Source organism: Gopherus evgoodei, chromosome 1, assembly GCF_007399415.2.
Source record: "Gopherus evgoodei ecotype Sinaloan lineage chromosome 1, rGopEvg1_v1.p, whole genome shotgun sequence".
NCBI lineage: Eukaryota > Metazoa > Chordata > Testudines > Testudinidae > Gopherus > Gopherus evgoodei.
Genome location: NC_044322.1, coordinates 209,906,475 through 209,924,947, shown reverse-complemented (window position 1 = coordinate 209,924,947; position 18,473 = coordinate 209,906,475). Strand labels below are relative to the sequence as shown.

Here is an 18,473-nt window from a genome sequence, read left to right as displayed (position 1 = left end):
CTCAGTGCTCGCACACTGGCATATTAATACATACCCTCACAGAAACACTGCCAAACACACATACCCACAGAGAGAGACATTTCCAGAACTACTCCCCGCCACACAACACATACCCTAACAGACCCAGCTCCAAACGCACATGCACACACAGAATTCCTATCACACATACACACCTCCAGCCATACTTTCCCCCTCACAAAGTCATATGCACACACTATTTCTCTCTCACACACACATACACACACACTGTCCTACCACAGAGGCTCTAAACCCATCCCCCACACTCTTCTACACACACTTACCCCAACCACCCATGCTCACAGTCACACACTCACCCCGTTGCCCGCGCCATGCCCCCACAAAAACTCATCCCCATCCACCCATCCACTCTTAAACCCAAACGCTCATGGACACACGTGCCTATTCACAATCCCATCATGCAAACACCTACACCTCCTCACACGTCTCCGGCCATGTGCACATAGCTGGAGTTTAAACCTCAAAAGCAGGGGCGGATCTAGGAACTTCGCCGCCCCAAGCAGGGCAGGCAGGCTGCCTTCCGCGGCTTGCCTACGGAGGGTCCGCTGGTCCCGCGGCTTCGGCGGACCTCCCGCAGGCACGCCTGTGGGAGGTCCACCGAAGCCGCGGGACCAGCAGACCCTCCACAGGCAAGCTGCGGAAGGCAGCCTGCCTGCCGCCCTCGTGGTGCCGGCAGAGCGCTCCCCGCAGCTTGCCGCCCCAAGCACGCGCTTGGCATGCTGGGGCCTGGAGCCGCTCCTGCTCAAAAGATGGAGACACATTTCAGCGCCCAGTGAAAGGCCTTCAGACACACCAGCCCAGATCCCAGGGTTTGGGGCCAAGGAGTGATTGGCTGCTAGTAGCCATAGTCTTAGTTTCTTGGGCTGAACATATTTTACCTCAGTGCTCTCCTCTGGTCACAGGGCAGGCAGGGGCTCGAGTGCTGGATGCAGGGCCTGAGGAAACTGTTGTTGGTCTATCAAACGTCCTCACTGTGGCAATCTGCTTACAATACTGAGCATTGCTCAGGAACCTCATACACTCCAGTGCTCACCATTCCTGTGTTCAGCAAAGAGGTTCTCTGGATAGGCAGCCCCTCATAACATGGAACAGGAAGGAATTTCACCCCCCACAGACCTCTGCTTAGCTGGCTAAGTACCCTAAAAGAGGATTTAATCTTCCTCTGAATCATCAGTTGCTACTACCAGATGCCTAATGCTGGTTTACATGGACAAACGGTCTGAACCAGTTGGGTAGGAGGTGGGGCAACTGGCTAGTGAGGCCAATGTTCTGAGCCTGTATAGTGGGAGGTAGAATAAGGGAAATAAGAAAGAAATGCCCTAAGGGTATACTCCACTATGGCAAAATTCTTGATGTTTTTCTGTATACAAATGGTAACCATAAACTTTCAGTCTGCCATCTGTTTTAAATAAGGAAAACAACAAAACAAGAAAGAACAAAAATAAAGTCTCCATGAAAGAGAGCCCCATGAGTGTTTTCTTTGTATCACGCTGCATCAACTCTGCCTCACAAAATGGCAGCTTCCTTCACCAACAGCAAACCCCAGGAAGTTGTAGAGAGGAAACAAAATCAAAATAGTTATATGGCTAGCTACACTATAAAGGGGAGGACTAGGGGCTTAGGTGAAGAAACTGGAGCAGGCCTGGGAACATGTCCTTTGAGGGAATGGGAAGCATAGTTGTGAGGGGTGGGGAGATGGACTTGGGGGCACATTGTTAGGGTGAAGGGAGTGAGAAGGCAGGGTGTGGGGAGGGGATGTTCTTTGAAGCAAGGGGGAGTCTGATTGTAAGGGTGGGGTGGTAGTTGAGGGCATATTTTGTGGGGGAAAGGAAAGCATAAGAATAAGGAAGTGGGGTGCAGGCATGGGAGCAGGTACTTTGTGGAAGGGGAGAAGAGAAGTAACATTTCACAAATAATTTTATTTCCCATTGTCCAAGCAAAGCATCTAACATCTTAGCCATTAAAGTGCCTCATTTTGCCCTAAAACTTTGGCAAAGGGTTTAACTGCAGCCAATGAATGGTGATGACTTAACCACTCATCCCTAATGAGAGACTCGGGTTCTGTAGCCAGCATTTATCTTTCTTAATCTCCTGTCACCCTTGGGTTCAGACACAGGCTATTTATAGAAGGGAGGTTAGCATGCTGCACTTCTAAGGGCGGCAGCAGCTCAGAGCTATTGTGTGACATTCAAACTAGCCGGGAGGCGGGGTGTGTGGAACACAGGATGCCCACAGTGCTAGGCCCTGAAATGGGCCCTACGTCACTCATAAATCATGCCACAATCTGCCTGAAGGTTTTCTTTCTCCGTCTAGTCTTATGGTGGCATCCAAAAGCAGCCAGGTCCTAATAGGGGCATCCCTTTCCCACAAGCCATGAAGCTCCATTCCTTGGGTCAGAATGTTCCTCAGATACCAGTATGCAGAAAAAAGAGCCGTGGGGGTCTGTAGTGGTGAGCTGTCCTGTGACAGCCAAGTTGTAGGAATGCCCAGGCATGCCTCCTCCTTCCCCTAGGGTGACCAGATGTCCCGATTTTATAGGGACAGTCCGACAGTCCCGATTTTTAGGTCTTTTTCTTATATAGGCTCCTATTACCCCCCCACTCCCTGTCCCGATTTTTCACATTTGCTGTCTGGCCACCCTATCTTCCTCTGGCATGCCCTCTGCTACCTCCCAATCTGCCCTCAGCAGCACCCTGAAGCAGCAGCTCTTGTGAAGGCAAAGACGCCCGTGCACCAGAAGTAGTCTCTAGGGGCAGAGCTTTCCAGCCGTTTTGCAGCTTCTTTGTGTCATTACGGCACCGGTAGGATCTGGGGCATTCTGTATGGCAGTCAAAAAGGCTTGTCACTTGGGAGTTGGGACTGGAGGTGGCCATGCAGTGGAGCGGGCCGTGATTAGGCATTAGAAGCCATTTCCTGTGCTATCTCAGCCAATTTGTATTGGGATTTTGTTTGTCTTGTTGCCAGAATCCAGCTGGCCTCTGAAGTTAATTGAAACAGTCTGACTGGCTAATTTGGATCCAGTGATGTCATAGCTCTCTGCTTCCCACAGCACCATCTCTCTCCCAAATGGCTGGAGCATGTTTGCATTGAACACTCCTGGGCTTCTGGTTCATTCAGGAGCAACAGTGGCAAAGGGGGCAGAGAGTGGAGACAAAAAGAAAACCCCCTAGTGACCAAGAGGAGCAGCAAGAAAGGCAGATGCAGACAGATGTACAAGCTACTCTAGTAGATAAGGCACTGGTCTGTCTTTCAGAGTTCTACTCAGCCATGCCCCAGCTCTGCCACTGACTACTATGTGACCTTAGGCAAGTCATTTCATCTCTCTGCATTTCTGTTTTCTCTACATGTCTCCTGAGCAAAGCAATGACTTGGGCACAGTTTGTCTTTGCAGTGAGCTTGGCCCCCGAGTTTCCAGATGTTATCTGCTGCTTACCATGGGTAGAAATCTCTGGGTTAAAATAAGTGGGTTCCCTTCTGCATGGTGCCATAGGCTAGGGACTATGTGTTTTATATCAATGCAAATGGATCTTTTTTCACTGGTGCCTGCCACACCTTTTTCAACAGTGCCTCCCTGATTTGGGCTGTGAGCCTTCTCCCAGCACCTGAATATCTGAGAGTAGTTAGCAGCAGATACTATCTTAAGCCAACCCAGATCTGTGAGCAAGTGGGATGAGATCCAGTCACTGTGACCTATGGGTAGCATACCTCAGCCAAGAAATGGCATGTGATATGATCCAAACATCAATTCTGCCCAGAAAGCAGAATGTGGATCACCTGTCACTATGGTGCCACCCTGGTTGGTCCTGATGACTTTTAATTGTCTTGTGGTGTTCATTTGAGAGATGAGATTAGTGAGGTAATATCTTTTATTACACCAGCTGCTGTTGGTGAGACAGACAAACTTTTGAGCCACACAGAGCTCTTCCTCTCACCTGGAAAAGGTGCTTAGATTGTCACAGCTAAATACAAAATTTAAAAGACTGCTTGAATCATAGAATATCAAGGTTGGAAGGGACCTCAGGAGGTCATCTAGTCTAGACTGCTGCTCAAAGCAGGACCAATTGCCAGGCAGATTTTTACCCCAGTTTCCTAAGTGGCCCCCTCAAGGATTGAGCTCACAACTCTAGGTTTAGTAGGCCAATGCTCAAACCACTGAGCTATCCCTCCCCCCAATTACTTGGCATAAGTAATTAGCACATATTCTAAGGGACCATTCAAGGTGAAGTAACCCTATAGTCATAGGACAAAAAGGGGGAGTTAGTGGGCTACAGATTGTTGTAATGAACCATAAATCCAGTATTTCTATTCAGTCAATGATTTGTAGTATATAGCAGAGTTATGAATTTAAGCTCACAGGCTCATCTTTTGAAGGTGCTGTGCAGGTTTCCTTTGAGGATTAGGCCTGAGAGGTCAGACACAGAGTGGTCACCCACAGGTGATAGGGTATTTTTGTCTTTTAGCATTTTCCTGTGTGAATTCATCAAGAGCGTATTGTCTCATTTCACCCACATAATTGTTATTGGATATTTAGCTAGAGTGACCAGATGGCCAGGATGAAAAATTGGGACAGGATGCGGGGGGTAATAGGCGCCTATATAAGACAAAGCTCTGAATATCAGGACTGTCCATATAAAATTGAGATATCTCGTCACCATACATTTAGTGCACTGGATAAAGTAAACCACATGTCTAGGACTCTTGGAGCTTGAAAGATGAGTTGTGGGGGGTGTTGATCATTGTAGCAGACACAGCAGAGATATGTCTGCAGGTTTTGTATCCGTTTTCTGGCAGGGTCTGGTGCTGCTTTGAATTGATGTGTCCTGGTCTGTGGGGAGCTTGCTTCTGATGATGAGCTTGGCGAGGTTGGGGGGTAGTTTGAAGGCCAGAAGAGGGGGTTCAGGAAAGATTTCTTTCAGGATGGGGTCCCCATCGAGTATGGGTTGTAATTGTTTGATGATACCCCTTATGGGTTCCAGTGTGGTGTGGTAGGTGTCAGCTAGGGCTATGCGGTCAGATGGGGGTTTATTTTGGTATTAAAGTAGGTTCTCTTGGGGTATTTGGGTGGCCTATGTTCATGGCATTTATGTTCCTGTCTGGGTTCTCCTACAGCTGGCTGCCCAGGTCCTGGAAACTAAAGGTTTCGGCTTCGGGTTTGTGGATTCCAAGAAAGATGCAAAACTTGCCAAAAAGCTGGGTACGTTTCATCTCTAAAATCTCTGAAAACATACAGAGAGCACATGGGAAAGGTACCACACTGACAGCCCTGGAGAGGGCAACCAACTCATTATCCACAGGACAGAACGGTAGTGACAGCTTTCCACATGCATGCTGCCCCATCCAGCTCTAAGGGAATCATTCACTGTCTAAGGGCCAGAGGGGAGTTCAGGATCCATGGCCCTTTCCCCCTTTTAGCTTCCTTGCTGAGACTCCAACAAAGAAGCCAGTCCTTGCTATTTGTGATGGCTGGATGGAGACTCACAATTCATTTAACAGAGGCCATCAGAGCATTGTCAGAGGGTAACAACCCTCCAATTCCCTTAAAGAACTAATGGACTTAATATATTTGTATTGTCCAGGAGAGGACTGGGCAGTACAGAACATCCATTTCTGGGGGGAAATGCAGGACTGGGGTATGTTGGGGTCACCCTGCAGTATAACCCAGGCTGGTGAGACCCAGGGTGTGGCTTACATGTGGAAGGCTGTTTGTGAGCAGCCCAGATGGGAGCTACTTCAGCAAGGCATTGTCAGGCACCCAAGGTTGCAGGGCAGGGGTGACAGCCCCCCACTGATCCGGACTATACCCTGGTATGTCACAGTGGTGCAGTCTGTCCTGCATTGAGTCAGATTTGGAGCAGTGATGTAGAGCTGAAACTTTCCATAGCATATCACCAGTCCTCAGGAAATCATCCAGTTCCCTGACGCATCCCCTTATGACTATGCTCAGGCACTGTTACTAGACCTTTTCATTCTGTCCATTTTCTCTCTCTTGTTCTTTCTGTTCAAACTCCTTTTTCTCTTTCTCTGAGCATGGTGGTGTTTTGAGGAGGCATTTTGTGGCTCTCCTTCCTGCACCCCATTTAGCAGAAGGCTACAAACTGCTTCGGATAGGAGCATTCACTGGTGGCAGGTTGCAGCTCAGTTGAATGCCACAAGAGCAGAGGAGAATAGCTAGGTTCTGTAGACTGCTTCTTGAGCCTGCAGCTCTATACAAGTGAGCACTCCTGTGGTTCTCTACATTAGGGGCTACTATGGGAGGCGAGGGAACAGGACGGGCTCTCAAGAAGCCAGTCATTGCTTTACTTCATAGTTGTGGGAGCATATTTATATTGGGAATGGTAGATCTGGAGTCATGCTACTTTCTCCACCCCCATTGTTCTCCTCTGTCCCCTGCCCCGTAGACTACTTGTGATCACCCCTACAGCAGGGGCTTGCCCTCCCTAAAATGGATTCCAACTGATGGCCTACTATAAGAGGTGTAAGTTAGCTCCGTTCCACCCCAGAAGTGGCTGCATTTCAGGGATGGGTGATATCTTTATATCTAGTCTGTGAAGTACTTTGGAATCCATCTATATACATGGTGCCACACAAACATATGCTAGGCCTAGGTGCGTCTTAGAGAGTTTGAGACTCACTTTGGCTTACTGGTCCGTTCTTATTTTATACAGACTTGGCACAACCATCTCTAGGGATTCAGCCACAACCATGAAGTCTAGAGCCCAGATCTGAATCCAAACCAATTTTCTGAAAGTTCTGGGGTGTTTGGTTTTGGAACACCAGTTACAGCCCAAGATTATTTATTAGTATTATTTGCTTAGCAAAATTCTTGCACTTTAAAGCGAAAGAGGCCCAAGTCATGAAGCTCACATCCAAATCAGAAACTGAACTTTCTCAAAGTTTGAGAGAAAACTGATCCGGGGTTCCAGATCGGGCCTGTCCCTAGTTGTGACGTTTCTCAGCGGATAGATCAGATTTGTTTCCCACAGGGAACTTTCACTGGCAAGTCGGCACAGGCAGCTGGGCTGCTAACCATATTTTCCCAGAATGCACCGTTAACCCTTTCTGTAGCATACTGACCATGTTGTGTCTCTTCATCCCCTTCTTCCAGGCTTGGACGAAGAAGGAAGCCTCTATATCTTCAAGGAGGAGCGTATGATTGAATTTGACGGGGAACTGGCTGCAGATGTCTTGGTTGAATTCCTCCTGGACGTAAGCACAGATAAGATCAGAACTGGGCAAATACTTCCAAAATGTTTTTTGCAAATATTCGCCACAAATGAGCTTCAGCCCTATTTGCAACCCCTTCTTGTCTGTTTTCTGCGAACATGTTTGCATATGATTTTCTGTTTGAAAACTTCATAAATACTCCCCACCAAGGCTGAAACCAAAAGTGTTCACATGGCCATCCTGGAATCTCTTTGATTTCCCTCCTCCTGCTTACAAGATGTTCAGTCATCCAATCAGGGAGCAAGAAACATGTCATGTGATTTAGGTGACCAGTCAGACACCACAAATACTGAATAACTTGCAAATGGGACTAGCTTTGAATAAAGTGATCATTGATTTGGAAGAAAGAACAAATTAGTTATAATCCAAGTGTGTTCATAGGTAATGTACTAAAACCAGCTCCGTTCAGTGGTTAAATTATTTGCTGACCAGTGTGCCCGTCACTAGACATGATCAGACATATGAAAACAATGAAATTGCATCAGTGTAAGTCAGAGGAGAATTTGATCGGTAGAACTTGGACCTATAGGTTATGTCGTCTGTTTCTGCCAGTGCACAAAGAGGTACTCATGCCTGCTGAAAACACAGAAATAATGCTACTGGTCTGACAGATGTTCTCTATTTCTCTACTCTTATTCTTTATTACAAGGAAGGACATCAGCTTGGAAACAAGATATTTGCTCTAGAGGAAAAATGTTGTCCTGCTCTATATAGCCCCTTCAATCTGAAGAGCTCAAAGGCCTTTATCAAGGCTTGTGATTATTACTATCTACATTTTGCAGATGGGGAAACTAAGGCAAAGAAAGATGACATAGCAGCCTTGAGCTCATCAGTAGCCCAAACCTCTAGCCCCCAGTGTATTGCTGTAACCACTAGGCCACTCGTTTTCTCATGAGGTGCTGTCAAATCCTGCTGCTTATCCCCACCTCAAGTGAGACTCCTTTTCTGCATGACTTCACTACCCCACACCCTTTTGTATGTCACAGACAAGAGGGACCTGACCTCAGCTGGGGAAATGGTTGAACTGCAGGCCCTGTTTAAAGATAAAACTGTAATGGGGGCTGGCAGCTAATTTTCTGGGATAGCAGGAAAAACTCCACCTCTGCCTAAAACCAGGGTAAGTTACAAGAGACCAGAAGTTGGTGGCAAGAGATATGGTGCAGGGCCTGGTTTACTGCATGGATGGTAGTGAAGCTCCTTTTAATTTACACTAAGTAAATTAAACAAGAATCAGGCTCACAATGTTTGTATCCCACTTTTCCTCAGCTTCTCATCTGGAGGATGGCACATCCATCAGCACTATGCTGGGTTACTGGGTCAGTACTAGAGTGACAAGATGTCCCGATTTTATAGGGACAGTCCTGATATTTGGGTCTTTTTCTTTATAGGCTCCTATTACTTCCCACCCCCGTCCCGATTTTTCACATTTGCTGTCCGGTCACCCTAATCAGTACAAACGTGCAGGGAACAATGCTGCATATTGGCTTCCCACCAGAAGGATGCTACTTCTGATATTGCTCCGGGGCTGGGCTCAGGGTAGGGATAGGATCTCTGCCTTGGTGTGATAATGATTCTATGGCAACGACTTTGTGGACCCCCAGCACTTTGCTATCATCAATAGCTGTTATAGGGTTCATAGCCTCTCTCAGACAACCACTAGAGGGCACTATAGTAACAAACACTGGAGCTGTTCTGGTTTTCCATCTACTTTCTAGTAGGAGGTAGCAAACACACATGATGATGTACACCCAAGCGTCATTTATTATGCAGCACAAGTCGCTTGGTGTGATGTTGCTGTATTTTGACATGTGCATATAAAACATATGCAGTGACAAAAGAAAGAGAACAAAGATCTTCTTTTCTCTCAAGAGGTGCTTTGTAATAAAGAAAATCCCAAACAAACAAGGGACAAGAATGACAGAACTGTCTCTAAAGAAAATGGGCCCAATTCTCCCTCATACTGCTTTTATACTGGTCTATGTCCACTGGTTCCAGTGCAGTCACTTCTGATTTACACCAGTGTCACTGAGAGGGCAATCAGACCAATCCTTTCCTGTGTCTGTGGCACAGGAGTGCCTCCAGCTTTTTCAACGCCCTAGGCAGCAGAAGGTCCCGCCCCTGAAATGCTGCCCCATCAGAGGCGGCGGAAGGTCCCATCCCCAAAATGCCGCCTCTAACAGAGGTGGCAGAAGGTCCCACCCCTGAAATACTGCCGATGACTGGGGCGGCATAAGATCCGGCCACTGCGATTGCCGCTCCCCAAATGTTAGCGCCCTCGGTGACCGCCTAGGTCACCTAATGAGTTGTGCCAGCCCTGCTGTGGCAGTTTAAGAAAGCAAAGGCTGAGGTCTGCACTAGACTTGGGTTTGAGCTGCAGACAGGTCTGGAACCCCTCCTTCCCTCAGAACTTGATTTGATATAACCCACTGCACAGATAGGGTCGGCCATAGAATTCAGATCCAGATTCAAACTTTCCAGAAGTCTCTGGTAGTGTCTTTGACATGCCTTTGAAACTACATTGTCATCCAGCATCATTTATTTGTTTACAATGTCTTCTCCCTTTAGCCTCAACCATTTGCACTAAAGAAATTTAAATAACCTCATATTGATAATCAATAATCAATAGTTTGTCACTAATCAATGACCAATAATTGGTAGGAATTTTAACTGTGATTATATATTTAGTGAGACGTGTTCTCTTCAATCAGATTAGTTTAATAATAACAGACCTCTGATAAGTCAGCTTTGATTGTATTTATTAATCAAACAGTTAAGAAAAACAGTATATACACAGAGAGGCATACAATTACCAGTAGCTGCGGAAGACCTTCCCTGTACTTTCTAACAGCTGAATCCAGTCTGCCAATGATCTTACTTCCCCTCTGATTTAGGAGCAATCACACCATTGTTACCCTTATTGTGTGTCATTCTAGTCTTTATCTAATTCCTCTTTCTGGAACATACATCTCCTCACCTTATTTCCCAGGTTCCCTGTTCCATTGCAACTTTTCAACTGTATCATCATCTGGTGGCTAGTCAGTGAATATGCCCTTTTTTGGATAATTTCATCCGTTACACATCTTGCGGCCAGCACACTGTAAGAATAGATCTTAAAAATAGCATTCAAAATAAGCGAAGGGTTACTGCACAGTAAAATTCCAGTCTTTGTTAGATATCGTTATCTTAACTACAAAGCACTATGGGAGTCTTGCTCCCAGGCAAACCTTAAAATCTTTCTTGGCCTATCTTAAGTGTCAACACTCAACCTCATCAGCAGCTACTCTCCCAACCACCCCTCCAGCCTCTCTCAGCTGCTGATCACTCATTCCCCCCAACCCCCCCAACACAAGACACCCACCATCCTGCCTCCTAACACTCATTCCCCCACCCCACCAGGTTCTCTGTGATCCTTTGGCTGCTGATTGCTTTTTCTGCCTTCCCGCAGCAGATCTGTTCCTCACCCAGCTATCTGACCCTCATACAAACCCCCTGGAGATACCCCATCCTGTAGCCAGGTCCCAAATTCTCCCTGTCCACCTCCTCTCTGTCAACCATTCACTTCCCTGGTCCAGCCTTCCTTACTGACAGCTCCCTCTGAGAGTGCTCTCAGCCAACTCGATTCTGCGGGTTCCTTGCCTCAGGGCTGGGTTGGGAACCTGCCATGGGGATTGGGTAAGGCTTCTGGCAGCAGGGAAGCAAGCTAAGACCTCCCTTTTAGGCCCTCTGTAAAAGCAGCCTGTAGAAGGCTGGTGCTGCAAAAGTAGCATTGCTTATCAAATACATTTGTCCTGGCAGTTGCTGGAGGACCCAGTGGAAATCATCAACAGCAAGCTGGAGCTACAGGCCTTCGACCACATTGAGGATGAGATCAAACTCATTGGCTACTTCAAAGGAGAAGACTCTGAACGTGAGATTGACCTGTTCCTTGCTCTAGTCTGGTTGGGCTCTAGGGACAAGGTGGGGGATTCCTGATCAGGGATCTGAAGAGGGGAAGATGTGCCAAAGAGGGTCAAAATCTCTGCCAACAGGTGGAGGTGGGCTGAGGGCACCTGGAAATTTCAATCTGCTCTCTTTGTTGGAGCTTATTCACATGTTAAATAAAACCGCAAAAAACTGTACAGCAAAAGCATTGCCTGCTGGGATCTGTAGTTTCCATGGGCTACCTTTCTACAAAGATACCTTGGGAACCTGCAAACCTTTATACAAACTATAAATCAGCACCAAATAGTTCTTGTTTGTAAGTCCAATAAAGATTTAAAAGGCTCAGTACTGTTATTATCTTCAACATGTTATAATAGCAAAACTTTGCATTGCCCTAGCTCCTTCTGCCCAAGGATCTCAAAATGCCTCACAAACAGCAATGGCATTAGCCTCACAACCTGCCTGAGGGGTGGGTAAGCACTATTATCCCCATTTTATTGATGGAGAAACTGAGGCACAGAGAGGTCAATTGACTTGGGTAAGGCCACACAGCAGCCTGACCTCAAGGCCTATTCCTTAGCTATAAGAAAGTCCTCTCTTCCCTGCTGCATATTAACTTGAGCCCTCAGGGTCCTGACTGACAAGTTCCACTGGGATTGTGTAGAGCACAGTTTGGTCAGATACCTTTGGAATCTTTTCTTTAATGCCCTTTTCTGTCTTTTTTCCTTTCAGATTACAAGGCATTTGAAGAGGCAGCGGAACACTTCCAACCATCCATCAAATTCTTTGCCACCTTTGACAAAGGGGTAAGCATCCGGAAACACCCTCCTGAGAGTTCACAGTCTCCTTTCTGCACAGCCAGAGTGCATTCAACTTAGTGTCATCAACAATGACTGAAATCAGTGAAGTTAAGATCAGGACTTTCCCAAAGCTCAGCAGTTCGGGAGTTTTCAGTCAGGGTTTTGACAACCTGACTCTAAATTCCGTCCTGAGCCCTGATGCATTACTCAGCGTTGGCAAAGAAAATTCTCTTCTTACTGGAAAACAAGAGGGGTTTCTATCCCCAGACAAACAAAGCAGTGACCGCTCTGATTTAGGTCATTGTCTAAACACAAAGCACCAGGTTCCAGAGACTGTTGGCTTCAGTGGAGTTAGACCAGAGATGAATTTGTTCCAAAGAGACAATTCTGCTAGAAGTCTCTGATCTAAATTCATTATACATCAGATGTCAATTAGTCAGAAAAGAGCTGTGACGTCATGTAGCTGGAACCAATTTGGCATTCAATGAGTGTATAAAACAAGTGTAACCTGCTCATGGGGTAGGAGAGGAGCTTGATTCTGGGTTGTGTGTGTAAAGTGAACACTTTAGCTATAATTCGGGGGTTAATTCTAGTGTATGTGAAAAAAGTAGACCATCCTGATTCTTCAGTAATTTCTACTCCAGACTTGCATGCAGCAGTATCCTGGGGTGATTGGGGCAGCAAACGTGGAGGCTTTGCACCCACACCCCCATTTCCCTCTGTTCAGCACCGTCAAGTGCCTTACATTGGACATGACACATGTCTCTGGCCCTCTCACTCTGTCATACATTTCCTTAGCCTGGCTGAAATGATCTTCCCCATTCAACAGAGCTGCAGGGACCAAGTGGCATTTCCCCGGGTCAGCCTGAGGCTGTCACTGAGGACAGGGTGATTGTCTCTCCTCCTCCTTTCCCAGCCAGTGAGGATCCATTGGTAACAGGGAGCAGAAGGGGGGTGAGTGGGATCACTCGTACCCCGGTGCCTCTCTAGCAGGAACAGGTTGTGGTACAGGGGCAGGCTAGCATAACAAGGGATGAAGGGAGATGGGGGTAGAGTGAGAACTGAAGGAGGGACGGGGACAGAAGACAATAGGCTTGGAAAGGGACAAAAGCTGAAAGGGGAAGCAAGTTAATGGGCTGGGGCAGATGAGGGATAATACAGGACTCTGGAGCAACTGTGAATAGCCTCACACATGGGGAGCAATATGAGACAAGAAGGTGCAGTAAGTGTTACACAGTACCTATTGGGTTCCCGGGAAGTGCACGCGTGGAAGCCCACCCACTGCTAAAGGATCTCCCCCAGCCTAAGGGGAGGATCTACAGGATTTCAAAAAACCTAACTGAGTTCTGGGGACAACTAATAAAAGAACAGGAATGGGAGCGTGGTCAGAGGGTCATAAGAAGGGAGCCTGATGGGGACACCGAGCAGAGAACCCCAGACAGCGCCCACTGCTCCTTGAAGGCGTCAAGGGAGCCAATGGACGCCGAAACAAGCCCCACAGTCACAGGAGTCTCCATTGGCCAACCTCCTCTCCCTGGTTGTGTAGATGGCCATTTTAGCCAGGGCGAGGAGGAGGTTAACCAGGAGGTCCCGCGACTTTGTGGGGCCAGGGATAGGGAGCGCATAGAGAAGGAGGTGAGGGGAAAAGTGCAGCCAGAAACGCAACAGTATATTGGAGAGGAGCCGGTATAGGGGCTGCAATCTGGCTCACTCTAAGTAAACGTGCACCAGGGTCTCTCTCACGCTGCAGAAGGGGTAGGTGTCTGGGGCAGGGGTAAACTGCACCAAATACACACTCTTTCTCACGGCCCCATGAAGGAGCCACCAACTGATATCCCCAGTGGGCCTCGGGACCAGGGTAGAGTATAGGCTGGCCAACTGGGGCTCTTCACACTTGAGAGGTGGCAGGAGGTCCCGCCACTTTGTGTCGGGGCAAAGTGTTACACAGTAAGTTGGCAGGTAAAACAGACTCAGCTGTGGAGAGGCCCACCCCAAGAAGGGGAACATTTATCAGCTAGAGGATGAGAAGCACGTGGAAATTTTGCGTCCTCATGGATAGGCAGATCATGCACCTGCTGGCAATGAGAAGTGCAGTCTCTAGAGACAGACCTGGGAATCAGGATTACTATGTTCTGTCTGCAGTACAGCATATGAGTCACTATGAAATTTTAGGCAAGTGTCTTCATCTCTGTGTGCAGCAGGTCTCCATCTGAAAAATGAAGATAGTAATAATTAAGTTATCTGCCTCCCAGTGGGTGTTTGGAGAAATTGGTGGTTGAACAACACTTAGAGAAGTGTGGATGGGGAAAGGGTTATAAACCACAAATGAACATTCTGCTTATCAAAAACCTGTTCAGTACTCATCACTGCAAACGCAACAGCTTGCGATAGTGCTTCTAAGATCTAGAGATGGTCCCATATCTAAAATTTTGTTCCAGATCAGGATTTTGATCACTCCAGGTTTTAATTTGTCCCTATTATAAGGATAAAGGCCATTTCTGCAATTCAGATGCAGATCTTGGTTTGGATTTGAAAACCAAAGGGTGAGATGCGTGGGCCCAGTTCTGACACAGTGTTTGAGGCCATTACTGTAGAAAGCATTATTGATAAGGGAAGGATTGGGCTATGTGTGCAACAGATGCCCTTTACAATGTGTGCTCAGAGGATACCACACTCACCATTCCTCTGCTATAGGGAAAACATTTGCTAACCCCGGTGGGTATGTCAGACATATTCACTTGTAACTTTGGTGATTGCCACAGGTTGCAAAGAAACTAGCTCTGAAGCTCAATGAGGTGGATTTCTACGAGCCATTCATGGATGAGCCCGTTCATATCCCCGACAAGCCTTACACGGAAGAGGAGCTGGTTGAGTTTGTGAAGGAGCACAAAAGGTACATAGCCTGCTGTTCAGGAACTGGGTGGCTCAGGCAGTTGGGACTTGCCTAGGAAGCCTATCATGTCAGGGTTGCTGGTGCCAGTCCAAACCATTTCAATAGTAAGTGAAGGTTACTAATCTCTGTTAGCTGTCCAGTGGCCTATGTGACATTAATTTTGTGAAACTGTGCCTAATTCCTAGTGTGCAGGTTACATTGCCCCACAACCAGGCACTCTGAACTAAGGATTGAATGGAGATTGAACTCTCCTCATCTTCACAGAGGTGGTCCCTCTAGGTCAGTGGTTCTCAACCCGTGACCCATGCAGCTGCGACCCATGTAGATGTACAGGTAATATATATATATTGTGTGGATGTGGCCCACATAACACTTAGACCTGCCTATGCAGCCCACAATGGGAAATAGGCTGAGAACCACTGCTCTAGGTCCAGACTGAGACACACTGATAGCAGAGTGTGGAAAGCATGCACTGCTCATGCAGTTCCTTCCTTTGTGGAGAAATAGAAGGCCTCCTCCAAGCTGTCAAGGCAGAACTAAATGCAGTCCAACCCCCCCCCCCCCCGCCTCTGACTATCTTCTGCTCCTGATGATAGAAATCACTCATCAGCACGTGTACTGAGCTAAGACCACACAGTGCATTATTTGAGGTGGCATAAGAGGAACAATACTGTACTGTGCATGTGGGCTGATGAAGGAAGCTACTTCATATGTGGTTATACTAGGCCTGGTCGGGAGAAGTTTCCACTCACGTCAATGCAAATTGTGGATGCTCCAAACCAGCTTTATATTTGACTAGGAATAATTAAAAAAAAACTGGTAGCCTAAGATTCTGGACATGACTAATGAGGTTATTCACATCTCGGGGGTTAAATCTATGTATTCACCTGCCTGTGGGGCAAGGTGAATATGCACCTTTAAAAATAAAGTACAATGGAGTTCAGACAGGGCATCACCCTGCACATATAAATTGCTTTTCCCAGTAGTTATACATATCCAAATTAATCCAATAGGATATCAAGGATCAAGAAAGGATTCAAGGAAAACATGGTCACCAACGTCTCATGGGTGGTAAATGGGATTAGATTGGTGATTTTTGCTCATGCACATGTGGTTAAACTCATTGTGAGGTTTAGAGTCAGGAGGGAATTTCCCCTGGATCTTTGGACAAAGAACTCAGGAATGATTTCACTTTCTTCTGGAATGTTGAGGAGAGCTCCTGTCCATTAACTAGGCTCATCCCCATCATCAGTGTCCTGCTTTTCTTGGATTGATGTGGGAAGCTTTGACCTCAGCTCTTCCTGTCTTTTTCAACACATTCTTTCCATCAAACAGCAGGAACAGGAGGCTGATTAAACACTCAGCCAAACACCAGGCCCTGAGGTTCTCCTGAGGTTCTCCATCTGCTGTTAACCATCAGCAATGAAAAGGCAAAGGAAAATCTCTGAGCCTCACAGATTGCAAGATGATACAGAGGTTTGGTGGGAGGGGTGGGGGAGTAAAAAGGGTTTAATGAAATCATATATCTGTGAAAATCCAGCCCATCAAGAGCTTATTGTGTCATGAGGAAAACCTTCAGGTCCTATGGACATGTTCCTGGCAGCTCATTTTGAGCCCCTCACAACAGACAAGCTCTTCCTGTCCTGCTTCTGGACCTGGGCCATACAGTTACATAAGCCAAAACTGGGAGGTGCATTTAGCTGGAAATGGAAATGACCAGGTCTGTATGGAACATGAGGTTAAGTCACCAGTTGAGCTCTTTAGACAACTGATGAGGAGTATACCACTTCCTCGCCAACAGATGGAATACAACCCCACCCAGCTGAAGATTCATTTCTAACTCCTTCCAGCTTGCCATCTCTCAACCCCTCAGACATACCCCAACCTGGCCTCTTCTCCTCTTTGCTGGTTCCCTACTTCTCCCAGCTACTGCCTCGTGTATGTTCCTGCCATTTCCCTGCTCAACTCCTATGCATGTCTCCTTCTATCCAACCCACCTGCCATTCACTCATTTCTCAATGGTCAAGTCAGCAACAAGCAACAGAGAGGCAGGTTGCACAGAGCTCAGAAAGGGAATGTGGCAATGGATAGAGGGGTCATATGTGAGGACAGCATATTTATGCAGAAAGAACATGTTACACTGTTGCCTCCTACCTGACATCTACAAGTCCCTCAGACATTTTGTTGTCTGGAGTTCTCCACTCGGGAACTAGCCAGGTCCTGGAATCACTGTTTTGTATTGGTGCCATGGCATTGTAGAAAGCTGTCAAATGTACAGAAGCAACCACTCTCTCTCATGTGCTATAATGACTCTTCAAGGGCTTTCCTCCACCTCGCAGCACATTTTCACTAGGTACACACTCCACCCTGTGGTGAAGAGTTGGTGAATCACCCCAGAGCATGCTGCTGTGATTCCACCCGAGCAGTGAGAGAAAGGAGAAAGTGGGCTCGGAAACAGGGATGTGGAGGTTCAAATCCAAAAGAAGAGCGGGAAAGGAGTAGCAGAGAGAGTCTGTAGTGAATCCACGTGCTGCAGGCAACAGGCATAGTTAGATGTCTTCAAGTCTCCAGGGCCTGATGAAATGCATCCTAGAATACTCAAAGAGCTGACTGAGGAGATATCTGAGCCATTAGCAATTATCTTCGAAAAGTCATGGAAGACAAGAGAGATTCCAAAGGATTGAAAAATGGCAAATATAGTACCCATCTATAAAAAGGGAAATAAGGACAATCTGGGGAGTTACAGACCAGTCAGTACCATCCTGGAAAGATAGTGGAGCAAATAATTCAGCAATCAATTTGCAAACACCTAGAAGATAATAAGGTGATAAATAACTGTCAGCATGGATTTGTCAAGAACAAATCATGTCAAATGACAATTTGAGGATTTCAATAACTCAGACATAAGTTAGGGGTTTGTTACAGGAGTGGGTGGGTGAGATTCTGTGGCCTGCATTGTGGAGGAGGTCAGACTAGATGATCATAATGGTCCCTTCTGACCTTAAAGTCTATGAGTCTATGAGTAAAAGCTTTCTTCAACAGGGTAACAAGCCTTATGGATAGGGGGAAGCTGTAGATGTGGTATAGCTTGATTTAAGTAAGGATTTTGAGTCTGTCTTGCATGCCCTTCTCATAAACAAATTAGGGAAACACAACCTAGATGGAGATACTACAAGGCGGGTGCATAAGTGGTTGGAAAACCATTCCCAGAGAGTAATCATCAGTGTTTCACAATCATGATGGAAGGGCATAACAAATGGGGTCGCGCAGGGATCAGTTCTGGGTCCAGGTCTGTTCAATGTCTTCATCAGTGATTTAAACAATGGCATAAGAGAAGGTACTTTTCTTCTTTTCAGAGCCACCTTAAGGAAGTTGCGTCCAGAAGACATGTTTGAGACCTGGGTAAGCATGCAAGGGAGAGAAGCCTTTAGTCCCCTGAAATCTTTGAATGAGAAACAAATCTGCTCTGGCTTGTGAATTGCTACAAAATAGCTCCAAGATGTGATGATTAGACAGCAGCATTATCCCCCAAAGCCTCTGTAGCTTTACGAGCACATCCAATGATTATGCAGCAGGGAAAGCTTCATCCATAGCTT

At 46.8% G+C, this 18,473-nt stretch overlaps 1 protein-coding gene across 1 annotated transcript in view; it reads left to right on the top strand.

Annotated features, from left to right (window-relative positions):
• CASQ2 (calsequestrin 2) overlaps positions 1 to 18,473 on the top strand; it is a 50,232-nt gene that overhangs the window by 14,961 nt on the left and 16,798 nt on the right. The window contains exons 2-7 of the mRNA XM_030533780.1: positions 5,149 to 5,233; positions 7,145 to 7,245; positions 11,059 to 11,170; positions 11,917 to 11,990; positions 14,747 to 14,877; positions 18,234 to 18,279. Coding sequence (XP_030389640.1) covers positions 5,149 to 5,233; positions 7,145 to 7,245; positions 11,059 to 11,170; positions 11,917 to 11,990; positions 14,747 to 14,877; positions 18,234 to 18,279 — 549 coding nt within the window. The remainder of the gene's footprint in view (positions 1 to 5,148; positions 5,234 to 7,144; positions 7,246 to 11,058; positions 11,171 to 11,916; positions 11,991 to 14,746; positions 14,878 to 18,233; positions 18,280 to 18,473) is intronic.